Source organism: Coloeus monedula, assembly GCF_965178545.1.
Source record: "Coloeus monedula genome assembly, chromosome: 3".
Classification (NCBI taxonomy): domain Eukaryota; kingdom Metazoa; phylum Chordata; class Aves; order Passeriformes; family Corvidae; genus Coloeus; species Coloeus monedula.
In genome coordinates this window covers 31,422,012-31,435,497 of record NC_138783.1, presented here as the reverse complement: position 1 = coordinate 31,435,497, position 13,486 = coordinate 31,422,012, and the positions used below count along the sequence as shown (strand labels likewise).

The following is a 13,486-nucleotide window of genomic DNA, read 5'->3' as shown; positions in this document are numbered from 1 at the left end:
GAACAGCTCGCAGCCTGTCCCCACAGCAGAGGTGCTCCAGCCCTCAGCGATCAGCTCAGCGCTCCCCTTTGCTCCTCTCTTCCACACAAAGACGAGTTAACTCCGACCCCGCCCGCAGCACTCGTGGCACCCAGACGGCAGCGCCCCGGCCCCGCGGAACGGGATGGCGGCGCTGACACCGCGTCCGGGGCGGAATTGCATCACAGAGCGGCGCGTTCCGCTTCCGGCGGCCGCGATGGTGGAGCAGGGAGGCGGCGGCGGCGCCATGAGCTTCCTCAAGCGCTTCCCGCCGCCGGCCGACGGCGTCCGGCACCAGCAGCCGGACACGGAGGCGCTGCTGGCGGGGCGCAGCCTGGGCTCCGGCACCCTCTACATCGCCGAGAGGTGCGGGGCACACGCGGGGCTGGCACCCCTCGGGGGCTGCCCGGGACGGCCCTGAGGGGCCCGGGATGGAGGGTTCGGATGAAGGGGCCGTGGCGTGCGGGAGGTCCTCAGGGGCCGTGAGGCTCTGCGGGGGGCGTTCCGCTGCTCCCGCTCGTTTTAAAGCGGGCAAGAGGGAGCAGCACGGCCACGGACCCGGCTGGCTGGGGCATTCAGGACCACGGTGGATGGGACTTGGAGCAACCTGGTCTAGTGGGAGGTGTCCCTGCCCACGGCAGGGGCCCGGAACGAGATAGCTGTAAGGTTCCTTCCCACCCAAACCATTCTATAAAACTCAGCGTGGTGGAGAAATGTGCACTTGCAGCCCAGAAAGCCAGTTGTATCCTGGGCCACAGCAAAAGCAGCGTGGCTAGCTGGGCATGGGAGGGGATCCTGCCCCCTCCTTTTGTGAGACCCCGCCTGGAGTGCTGCATCCAGCTCTGGGGTCCCCAGCATAAGAAGGACCTGGAACTCCTGGAGCAAGTCCAGCAGACACGACAAAGTTGATAAGGGGACTGGAGCACCTCTGCTATGAAGACAGGGTGAGGAAGTTGGGATTGTTCAGCCTGGAGAAGAGAAGGTTGTGTGGAGACCTTATGGCAACCTTCCAGTATCAGAAGGGGCATGCAGGGAAACCAGAGAGGGAGGGGGTCTTTGACAGGAACTGTGGTGATAGGACAAGGGGGAATGGCTTCAAACTGTAAAAGAGCATTAGATTAGATACTAGGAAGAAATTCTTTACTGTAAGTGGGGTGAGACACTAGCACCAGTTGCCCAGAGAAGCTGTGGATGTCCCTTCCCTGGAAGTGTTCAAGGCCAAGTTGGATGGGGCTTTGGGCATCCTGGTGTAGTGGAAGTAGTGGAAGGTGTCCCTGCCCAAGGTAAGGGATTGGAACTGGATGGTCTTTAAGGCCTTTTCCAACCCAAACCATTTCATCATCAAAACCACATCAGCTCTCCCCTTGTGACAGCACAGTAGGCGGGGCTGTTGGGTTTCTGCTGTTAATAACTACTGTGGTTCTGTGACGTGTTTCATGTTGCATTAATCACATGGAGACTGTATGTTCTTACTAGGCAGAAATCAGTCTGGTTATTCTGGAAGATGTTTTCTGAGCTCTTTGTGGTCTCCTTTCAATCCTCCCTGCATTGTATAGCTCAGGGAGACAGCTTGATAATTAAAACAATGTGATTTTCTTTAACCATGGAAAAGTACTCATAATATATTCTGCAGATGAAGAGCATTGTTGGAACAAAAATGTAATTTAAAATGTGCACTGAGGAGTGAATTGTCTTTTAAAAACCTCAGACTAGGAAACTTTTATGAAATGGCCAATATTGACGGAGGAGCTTTTGCCCCACCTGAGCTTGTTAGTGATGTGTTGGAGAGGAATCTCTCTGGAATTTTGTTTACTGTTTGATTTTATTTTGGTTGCAGTTACCAGGACTTCTGTTTGTGGGGTATCTGCTCTGAGGACATGTAATGTTGAGCTTCTTTGTAAGTTGCTCTCAGTAGACTTTTGTGTGAGGCACCTACAGGGCTGCCAGCTTCCCCTCCACATGTTTCAAGTGCATCACAGAGCTTTCACCAGAGTCATTTGCTGGAAGTGAACAGAAAACACCAGTGTTTGCAGGAGTGCCATGGGAGAACAGGGTGCCCAGGAGCACAGTGTGGCCCTTGATCCATGTACTGACTCTCCACCAGCAGCGGTAAACATTGAGGACTGGCCAGTCGAGGCTAGCAGATAAATTCCTTGCTCCCACTGCACTAGCTCTTGCTCTCAGCCAGGTTTTCCGAGGCAAGGAGTCTTCTGTGACCTTTCCATTGGTTTTGTCCCACCACAAAAGCTTGTGAATGCTGAGTTTTGCACATGGTGGAGGTCTTGCTTTCTGGCCCTCAGTATTTCTGTTCACTGTGTGACATCGCTGATCACAGGCACCCAAATCTCGTTCGAGTTTGATTTCTCAGTGGCCAGAAAGATGTTGGCTGTTCTGATACAAAGGAAGCAGTGGCCTGGTGGTGACAATCTGTTCTGTCTCTTGCTGTGGTTAGGGATGAGAGTGAAAGTGGGAGAAGCAGAGGCTATAGCACATAAGTTCTGAGTGGAGGAATACCCATAACCTGCCTCTGCTGATCACAGAACTGGCTGTTTATCCACATAACAGGCTATACCCACATCAGATCTATAATCTTCTAGGAATTATGATACTGACTTGCCTTTCAGTGTTCTGTCTTGAAAAACCACATTTAATAGTTTGAATTATAAATCACACTCTGGAACCTCTGTAGTTACCTTTGGTATGATAGATATCTACAGGGAGGAGAAAATGAAGAGGTAGGGAAGGAAATTCAGCATTTAGTGCAAATGTGATAAAGCTGTGATGTGTTTAGGGTTCTTAGCTTCACATCATCTAAGCAAAGGTGTCTTTTCCCTCAGCCATCAGTTAATGCTGTTGTAAAGATCTGTTCAGGCAGGTCCAGGACCATATGCCTGGAGAGTGGGCTAAGTGCCTTGTCTACAAGTCCTTTTTTGGGCTTAGTTTTCTGCACACTCGAGTCAGGTACTGTGCATTCCTCTGTTAGTTTCTAACTTGTGTCGTCCTTTTTTCCTCCCTTGTTAGTCGCCTGTCTTGGCTGGAAAACTCTGGAGTGGGCTTCTCCTTGGATTATCCCACCATTAGTTTACATGCCGTCTCCAGGGACCTGAGCGCCTACCCGAGGGAGCACTTGTACGTCATGGTGAACGCCAAGTTCGAAGGTATGCCTGGAGTGTTGCTCCTGCTCCCACGCAGCCCCAAGTGACAGGCTTTCCTCCTCAGAAGGAGGAAATGTTGATTTTAAGTAATTTAAGTAATTGCTTGTGTTTTCTTTTTTATTCTCCTGAAGGATGGTTATTTTAGAAGCACAGCTTTGCATGTATTTAGAGTCACTTCTTTACAGTTGTGCTCTCAGCTTGTGGCTGTGTACACTGAAGCTGCTGAGAATCAGTTCTCTGCCCTCTTACACTGTTTTAAACAATTTAGTTCCTCTGCCAGTCTCCCTGTGATTCCATCTTGAGTATGGTTTTTTCTTTATTGAATTTATGTTAATGTTGCTGTCCTCTCCAGGCTTGATGAATTCCTGCTGTTTCACAGCCTAGAAACTTTTCATTCATTTTCTCCCACAGCTTGGTTAAAAACAAACAAGAAAAGGCAATAGGTCATGTTACCAGGCTTAAATGGATCTTTGTAGATTGCCCACAAAACCCCCCTTTTGACCATTCTTGCTTTGATATAGAGAAAGCAAGCTTTCTGTTTCATTGTTTGTATGAAGACTGTATTTTTTTATATATATACTGTGTATTTTATATATATATTTATGTTTTTCTTCTGGCAGACCTGTTAAGTGCATCAAAAACTGCCATCTCAATTGAAGATTAAAAAGTGTGAGGTCTTCAGCAGGTCTCCTTTTCCCCTTTGTGCCTGCTGGTCATCATAGCTAAAGGCTAAAATCTGGTATTTTGGGTTTTTTTTTAATGTATCCAGAAAGTAGTGACAGGACTCTGAGGAGGTGGGGACGCTTTTAAGCTATTAATGTTCTTCATTATTTCCTTCTCTTATGTTGCTAATGTTCTCTGACAGTCTATCACTACAAATAAGAGGACATTTGCATACACCTCATGGTTCTTCTTCCTCATTTTCCTTTCACTGTGGTTATTTTGAAGTAAACAGAGCCTCGTCTGAAGAAAGACACTGTTTCTAGCTTTTAATTGCATTTGAATTAAAAATTTGACAATACAGATATCCTGTGAAGCCCTTTTCTAGAAATCCTTAATAGACTGATTTTTGTGGGTATTTTTTTGTGTATTTTTTTAGTGTTTTTTAGTATTTTTAGTACTCTGCCTACAGTAAATCTTCCACAGCAAGTAGCTTTTACTTTTCCAAGTCTAGCCCTAGCCTGCAATTTTAACTGCTGAATAGTGTTAAACCTTTCCACTTAGTTGGCTGCAGGAGTCTTCATTCTCCGTTGTGCAGGGTACATTTTGTTCTTCCTCTGAAAGTTTTGCCTGTGCTCTCTGCGTGTTTGCGCCTTGTCCTCACCCCTTTTCTTTTAGAAAAAGGCACTCGGAGGTTGACTGCATTGAAAACAAAGAGCTGGACTCAGCAGTAACAAGCTGTGCCTGTGGGTGTCAGTTGAAAAAGGACTGGGTAGCTTCCTTGCACACTTCATTTTTGGGGCAGCTGGCTGGCAGCTTCTTGGTGTCTTTGTATTCTTGGTGGTGCCAGTTTCGTATGGGATAAAAACCACTCTCAGTGGAACAGCCTCTTCTCCTGTAGAAAATTATTGTGCACTTTTGAGGCTGTCAGTGCAGTGTCCCCAGCCCCGAAGTGATGAACTGCAGCCATTTTTGTGGGGTTTTTATTCATAGAAAGGAAAACGCCACAGTGATGCTCATTTATTCATGTACATGGCCTGCAGAAGTGAGGAAGCACCGCAGTTGTCACTGGCTCTGGGTGCGCTTTGTACTTCTCACATCTTGCTGGCTGACTAGGAATCTTGGAAATGGAACAGGCATCCTCCGCACATGTCAGAGTCCCCTGTGAGGGGCCCCACTGGAACCTAGCTGATTTCATGACAGTACTGTTAAGGATCCATAAAAAAACCCCATGTGATTTTAAAAATGGTAACAATTGTGAATTGGGGGGTTTGAGCACAGTTGTTTTTAATAAGAATCAGGCAATTTTCCTGAAATACATTAATACATTGTGTGACCAGTACAGAAATCTTAAGTCCTAAAGTTATAAACAGAGAAGCTTGCCTGTGTGTTGCAAGTGTTTTTGACGTGCTGTGAGAGGGCCTCATATATCCATGTAGGTCTAGGAGTCTCATGGGTTTTTTTGGGAGAACGGAGTGGAGGTTTTGTGCCTCTCTCAGGTTGTTTCTGACTTGATTATGTGTGTGTTCCTGAAAAAATAAACAAATGGCTTTTTTTTTTTTTTTTTTTGACAACATGTTTCTTCTAAATCTTTCAATTTCCTAAAGAGGAGACAAAAGAGGCTCCCATGACTGAAGGGGAGGAGGACGACAGCGATGATGACGTTGAACCGATTGCGGAATTCAGATTCGTACCTAGTGACAAATCAGCCTGTAAGTGAGGAGGGGAACTGTGTTTTACTTTCAAGTCCTGGCTATGTGTGGAAGACACTGGGGTGTAGAGATGTAAATACCAGGATCCTTCAGTGTCATTCTCTAATGACTTGATTCCTGTGTGCTGGAACGAACAGTTTTATCTGGCTTGAAGATGGGACTATTTCTAGCATCTGCTTCTCAAGTAAAAATTCTAATGCTTTAAAATAGAAACTGTGGAGTATAAATACACAACATGGGTAATCTCACTTAGACACATTTGAAGAGAGCATGTATGGGAAATGACTTTTTGATTACAAGTTCAGTGATATTTGAGTCAGTGACAATTTCATAAGAAACATGCTAATGTCCTGACACTACCACTGGAAAGCTGTCATATCTTGTCCAGTGTGGGGCTTACAGTTGGATTCAACTTTTAGGAATCTGATAGATGAGATGCTGCAAGGATTCCTGCAGTGGGTAACCACAGACAGAATTGTCCATTGATAAAACTTTATCATCAATGAAATAATGCAAAAGTGCTGTTAAGAGGCTAAAGCACCAGGCTGGATCTCTGAAACCTGATTTGTTTCTTACGTGGCTTCTGGCTTGTTGGATGATGTTTTCAAATACGAATTCAGTTGTGGTTCTGCTAAAGGAGTATTCTGAATCCCTTTGATCACTTGGAGCAGGGTTTCTTGCCTGTTGCTTTGGGGTGTTGGTGGAGGTTTGTGTTCACTTGTGTTCCTGCAGTGGAAGCCATGTTCTCAGCGATGTGTGAGTGCCAGGCCCTGCACCCAGACCCGGACGATGAGGACTCAGACAACGATTATGAAGGGGACGAGTACGATGTTGAGGCCCGCGGTTGGTAACAGTTGCTTCTTTTGAAATACCTGCCAGCACTTGGATACCTGGTATCTGTCATAATTGTTTCTTCATCTTGCCTAAACGTCCCTTTTGTCACAGGCACTGTATAGAAATGCATAAATCTGCAGAAAACCTGTAGTTTAGCTGTCACAAATCACAGGAATTCAGCAAAAGCATTGTTCTGGCTCTCCAAAGCAGACACAAAGAGCAGCCTTTCTTGTTCCCAGTGGCTGTGCTAGTGCAGGTTCAGTGCCCGTGCTGCTGTGTGGTCAGTTTACAGCACTGTGTGTATTCTGTACCTGATGTAAGCAGCTTTTTAATCTGAGTCAGTTCATCTGAGCATAACTTGCCCAGCTGCTCCCCTGTTCCTCAACCTCTGCATGTTTCTGGCTCCTAAACTTAGGTCTGATAAACACAAACTTGTTTTTGCAGAGCTAGAACAAGGTGACATCCCGAGCTTTTACACATATGAAGAGGGATTGTCACATTTAACTGCAGAAGGCCAGGCCACGCTGGAGAGGTTAGAAGGCATGTTAGCCCAGTCTGTCAGCACCCAGTACAACATGGCTGGAGTGAGAACAGAGGACTCCATAAGGGAGTTTGAAGGTAAGGCATGCTTTTGTTTTACTGAAGAATATGTCTTCATCAATGACACAGCCAGTGGGATCAAGTGCACCCTCAGCAAGTTTGCAGACAACACCAAGCTGAGGAGTGCAGTTGACATTCCTGAAGGATGGGATGCCATCCAGAGGGTCCTGGACAAACCTGAGGAGTGGGTCTGTGGGAACCTCATGAGGTTCAATAAGGCCAAGTGCAAGGTGCTGCCCCAGGGTTTGGGCAACTCCCAGTCTCAACAGAAGGTGGGAGATGAGGGGATTAAGAGCAGTCTTGCCAAAAAGGACTTGGGGGTGCCAGTGGGTGAAAAGTTGGACATAACCTGGCAATGTGCACTCGCAGCCCAGAACACCAGTCATGTCCTAGGCTGTATCCAAAGCAGGGTGGCCAGCAGGGCGAGGGAGGGGAATCTGCCCCTCTTGTCCACTCTGGTGAGCCCCCACCTGGAGTGCTGCATCCAGCTCTGGGGTCCTCAGCATAATAGGATATGGACCTACTGGAGTGAGCCCAGAGGAGGTCATGAGGATGATCAGGAGGCTGGAGCACCTCTGCTATGGAAACAGGCTGAGAGAATTGGGGTGGTTCAGCCTGGAAAAGAGAAGGCTCTGGGGAGACCCTACTGAGGCCTTTCAGGACTTAAGGATGGGGTGCGCAATGGGGACAGACTTTTTTGTAAGGCTTGTTGCTGTAGTGGTGCCATGATGATTTTTTGCCTTTTCTTTTATACCCCTTCTATACTTTTTTACAACTTCTGTATTCTTAGTGTTTTTTAGCCTACATTCTTAGACTTGTTTGTCAAGCTAGGAGACTATAAACATTTTAGAAGCTTCATAAACAGGGATCAGTGTGCCCCAGACCCCAAGGTCCTCTCCAGAACACATTTGTAAACTAAGATAGAACCATCCAGGGGAAGGCTCCTTGGGGAGGGGGGGCTCATTTGAGCCTCTCATTGGGGAATCTTTGATAGATATGCTAATTAGTAAGACCTAAAATGTTATACCCAGTTTTTTGGGGGGTGTGCATTGCAGTGTGCATTTGGGTGCATTTGACCTGGACATGTGCACCTAAGGATCCTTAAAATAAATACCAAGGTAAAATCCCTTTTTCCCTTCTAACTGTGTTTGACTCTTGATTTTAAGACCAGGAAAAGGCATCAGTAGGACAAGGGGGAATGGCTTCAAATAAAAGGAGGGGCGATTCAGACAATAGAAGGAGAGATTTTTTTTACCATGGGGCTGGTGAGCCACTTGCCCAGAGAAGCTGTGGATGCCCCATCCCTGAAAGTGTTCAAGACCAGGCTGGATGGGGCTTTGAGCAGTCTGCTTTAGTGGGAGGTGTCCCTGCCCATGGCTGCAAGGTCCCTTCCAACCCAAGCTATTCTATGGTTCTATGATATGAAAGTGGTGCTTCCCCCATCCGGCTGATCCGTAAACACCAGGACTGAGCAAGTGCAGTGCTGTGGGTGATACCTTCTGCAAAAGGTGAGGGATCACCCACAGGCCTGTGGCCCTGTGGGCAGCATGTTGCCTGCTGTGGATTGAGGGCTGCTCTGTTAAAGAGTGAGCACTTCAGTGTTAAGAACACTTGATTCTTCCTGGTATGATTTCCTGTAAGAGTGGTAAAGTGAAGTTGATTAGGAAAAAAACCCCTAAAGTTATCAGTCTACACTGGGATTAGGAAGCAGTTTCTACTCTAAACAAGTTGTATTTTTTATTTGGGTTTTGGTTTTAGTTTTTTTTCCTAATACCCTAAATTACAGGTTAACAATTCTCTTAACAGAGTTCAGGGTGAATTCTGAATCATTCAAACACACTGAAATAGATTTATTTAAAAAGATCTATTTTCCTGAAGAATGCTGTCTCTTAATTCTATTGATTGTTAAATCTGTGTATTTAAGGAGCAAAATTTCTTTTTTGTTGGCTGAAAAACACCTGATATCTCAGACTCTTGTCTTTTCTGTGTGCTGTTTTCCCTAGAGCAATATATTATCTTGGAGAAAAACAGGGAAGTAGTTTAGTAGCATTGCTTCTTTTATATATAAATTGCAGTGCTTTTTATATGCCCTCATATTTTTGAAAGATGGAAAATGATGCAGCAGTTGTGGATTTCTACAGAATAATAATGAATTTGTTCTCATCCACAGGGAGGGGCTTTTAATCTTACTTGTTTTGTCAGTTAAGGTTCTCTTTGTTCTGCAGTTTTGAATAAATTTATGTAATGTAAAGACAGCCATACATGATATGCTCCTGTTTCAGCAGTGCCCTTTGTTTGAAAATTTAGTCAGGTTTCTGAATGCCAAAATTCCAGAAATGAATGTAAATTTAACAGCAAGTATGTCATGTGCCTCAGAGTCATCTTCATCAGTTTTGTTTACTTTCCTAATCTTATTTGCTATAGTACTGCTGCTGGATTTGCTGCGATTATGAGTGTCTCCAGGGCTGCTCAGTTTCAGAGTTACATTATTTTTTGACATTGTGGCATAGGGCAGTTGCTCTTTCTTTTCAATGATTGTTTAAGAACAGGATGCAGCCTCTTTCTGCTAGAATAAAGTTATTCAAAGGAATCGTGCCATCTGTTACACCCAAACTTCATTTAAAACATGAAATAGTTAAAATCCGGTGTTTAAGTCTTTTAATAAGACAGGGTGAGATGAGGTTGTAGGAAGTGGTGACATCTTTAAGTGACTGACTGATGAGCTGGAGCAAACCCCACTATCTTGTGAGCTCATCAGTGTTTCCTTAAGCTGCTTTCAGAAGTTCAGTGAAGGGGTTTTCTGTCCTGGCCACCTGTTGTCAGCAGAGGGCACCCGCTCTCTTTCTCGTGGAAACGTCATCCCTCATCTCTTGTTTACGGAGCACTGGCTCTTTTTTTCAGATGGCATGGAGGTGGACATAGCGCCAGTAGTTGCCGGGCAGTTTGAAGACGCTGAAGTCGATCACTGAGGAGGACAGGTGCGGCTTTAAGTTCTTCTGACTTCTCACATCTATGCTTTTCAGTTCTGCAGAGCCTTCCCTCTCTGTAATTTGTGTAATGTACGTGATCCTACAGGAAGAGTCTCACAACACTGGGATGGTGGTGATATAGAAGAAGGAAAAGGGAGCTGTAGTTACTACAAATGTAGAAAGATGTTTAATGATCTGGGCCAAAATGCCTGTTGGCATAAACCATTACCCTGCAGAGGCAACCTGCATGGATGTGCCTGTCTGGAAGACAGGTCAGCCTTCTAGTTGATTAAGAATTGTCTGATCTCAAAGGCATGTTGATGTAGATGTTGATATATGAACACTGGAGCCATCCCTGGGAAGTTACTGTCTTCAGTGTCTGTTCTTTTGCCCTTAGTGTGCAGGATTTCCCAGGCTGTTCAAGGGGGCAGGACACTTCACAGCACTGCAAGTCTATCTCTTCCTTCACTATAAGCAGAGCAGGAACAGTTCCTGGTAAAGTTACTGAGCTGTCTGGATGGGATTGCTGTCAGGAGTGCACAGCTTAGAGCCTTCCATCACTTGTGCTGCTTTTCTCCTCTTAGTAGTGTTACAAGCTGTGCCAGTGTTTCCTTGCTGGTGCTGGGGAGAGAGGAAGAGCAGCTTTTTCTGGGACTGTCTGTAGAGCTGCACCAGCACAGTGGGGTTGTGATCCCACCCTTGCTTCAGCAATGCTCACTAGTGCTCAGTCTGTACGTGCTGCTCAAGTGGTGCTGTGTTGTCCCAGTTCTTCTGCCTGTCTCAGAAGGGAGACTGATAGCTCTTACCTTAAAGCAAGTGTCCGACTATCCCACTTGAAATGCCAGAGAGAGCAGCTGTGGAGCAGACAGCCAAAAGCTCAGGGGAGGAAGGAGGAAAGGGACACAAAAAGGAGTGTGACACACTGAAAGAAAAGTGGGAAGTAGTTGAGTAGGGATTACAGTGTCACTAGGAAAGAGCCTGCAGTCCCTGAGGAGGGCTGTTGTGGGGCGTGCTGCACAGCTGCATTCCTCCTCTGTTGCTTATTTTTCTTCGCTGCTGCAGTTCTGAAAGTCTCAGAGTATCCTTGTGTTCTCTTACTGACCTCCACCACTGCCACTGCTCCTGTATCGGTATTTATTGTCTGGTGTAAGAGCTCAAACTTCTGCAGTCGCATTTTTACCCTGGGAAGGACTTTGCAGAGCAGAGAGGAGTTCTTAAAAAAAAAAAAATCTGGATACTGGTTGTTCTGCCATTGGATGGTCCTCCAGTTTGGTAAAGGACAGGCTTAAAAATTTAAGAAAAGTCTTTAGCTGTAGATCAGGTGCTTCCTAGTGAGTGAATGGAAATTTAGGCTCTGATAACTCCATCTCCAAGACTACTTTGGTCCATGGTTTATTAAAAAGAAAAATAATGCTTTTGAAAAATTCAAATTTGACTGCTTTATTTATTATCCTGGTTAAACTTGATCTGGATTAAGGACAGTTTGTAGCTGATAGCAGATCTCTAAGAAGCCTGAAAGTGCTGGTGGAAGTGTTGTAGACTGTTCTTCTAGCAAAGCACAAAATACACTCAGTAAGAAGTAGTTTTGGTCAGTGGAATTTTTCCTGCTACTTAACTCTGTGCCTTCCATGGTATGGCATGTGGCTGTGGGAGATGAATGCTGTGAGAGGTGACCGGAGAGGATTTCCTCCTGTGCTTCTGCTTGTGCTGACCAGAGCTGAGGGGCTGATCCCTGTCAGAGCAGATCAAGTGACCTGCACCTGCAGTGTCAGGTGCTGCAGTGACATCACTCCAGGTAGCAGTGTGGGATGGCCTTTTTTAGAGTAACCGCCAGCCTGAGTGTGTGGATGTAATTTAGGGAAGTTCAGGAATCTAGGCCCTAAGGCAGCAATAAGGAACTGAAGGTAGAAAGTGACAAGGACAGCTCTGGGAGGTCTGTACTAATCACCCTACTCAGAGGGTGGCTTGGCTCTATACTCTGTAAGTAGGGGCAGAGAAGGGAGCATGCTGTGGTCTTGTGGGTATTCCATGGAGCAGCTTGGCCCTTTTAACCTCCTGAACTGCAAAATCATCTACAGGAACATCTTGTTGGTGATCCCTTAGAGAGCAGCGTGCTGCCCTGCCTCCAAAACAATGCCCTTGTGTGATGCTCGTGTTGCATGCCACCCAAATGAGATGTGGCAGTCTCCGGCTGAAGCTCCTGAAATACTTGCTCATAGTTGGTGCAGGACATTTCCACTGTTCCTGCAGTAAGTGGTGTTTTGTCTGTGCCATCACGAGGCTGCAGCAATTGTTCTGAAGCAACTGGTGTGTCCGCATGTGGGTGCAGCGGGGTCTGTCAGGGCACCCTGGTGCCTGCTGTAGGCACATGCTGTCCTTAGCTGACCCGAGCTAGAGCTCCTGCCAAAGGCAAAGATGCTCAGCCCTTCTGAAAATTCATGGGCTTGTAGTAAAGTGCAAACAACAGATAGCTACTACTCTGTGAAGATTAACAACCTTTTAATGCCAGTTATGTAAACTTGGGTGTCTTGTGTTTTTCAGATTCCTGTTGCGGCACTTCCAGATAAGCTGTAAAACCGAAGGCATTGCAGTGACTATCGGGAGTTAACCTTTCTTTTCATGACCTATGTTTAGACATCTAGGTCTAAAAATGCTTCTAGAGACGTTTAAAACAGGGTTTGACATTCGTGACCACTATGGGGTTATTTAAAAAAACAAAATAAAAACAATAAAACCTCTTGCATTTAACACTTGAATGGGGCTAATCAGGAGTCATTTCATAGAATCACAGATTGATTTGGGTTGGAAGAGACCTTAAAGATCATCTTCTTCCAATCCCACCTGCCATGGGCAAGGATGCCATTCAGTAGATCAGGTTGCTCAGGACCCCATCCCAACCTGGCTGTGAACACTTCCAGGGATGAGGCAGCCACAGTCTCTCTGAGCAACCTCTCTGGCCTTTTAAAGAAGCCTTTGTAGGAATTCTAGCACTTCAGAAATAAAACTAAGTACAACAGAATTTTAGATTGTCCTAGAATTTTCCATATTTTTTTACCTGTCATTGACTCTGGGGAGTAGAATGGAAACAGAAATGTTATGACTAAAAGGAAATAGGATTGGCCAATGATTAAAAGAAAAGCTAAATTAAAAGCTCCTCAAGTAACTGGCTTTATCATTTCAGTGCTATCCCTTTTATTTTTCTGAGAGCTGAGCTAGGGTGGTAGAGGAGATGGAATAAAGTCTGTAAGGTCCAGACAGAGAGAACTGTTCTGTGTCTATGTATTAAATGTTAACATTGTTAAATAAACTTAAGATTTTTGTATCTCACAACCAGCTGTGTTGCAGTTCTCCCTCCTTCAGCAGGAAGCTCGAGCCCTCGAGTTTCAGAACTCTGTTCTGTAACAAAAAAATCTCATTGAAGCCGAAGCCATTTTCATAATTTACCTGGATGTGAGGATAAAAGGGCAGAGCATTTGCAGAGTGTGCCTGTGATAGAGTTGGTCAGACACATCCCAAACTTAGGAACCCAGCTTTAGAT

The 13,486-nt window shown here is 45.6% G+C and overlaps 1 protein-coding gene across 1 annotated transcript; it reads left to right on the top strand.

Moving 5' to 3' along the window:
• Positions 1-235: 235 nt before the first annotated feature.
• CLNS1A (chloride nucleotide-sensitive channel 1A) lies at positions 236-12,967 on the top strand (the record flags this gene model as incomplete). The annotated part of the gene is made up of 7 exons (XM_082277435.1): positions 236-384; positions 3,040-3,176; positions 5,441-5,545; positions 6,278-6,388; positions 6,824-6,997; positions 9,881-9,957; positions 12,490-12,967. 6 exons carry the CDS (start codon positions 236-238, stop codon positions 9,946-9,948), a joined length of 744 nt encoding a protein of 247 aa, XP_082133561.1. The 3' UTR covers positions 9,949-9,957; positions 12,490-12,967.
• Between the last annotated feature and the right edge of the window lie 519 nt (positions 12,968-13,486).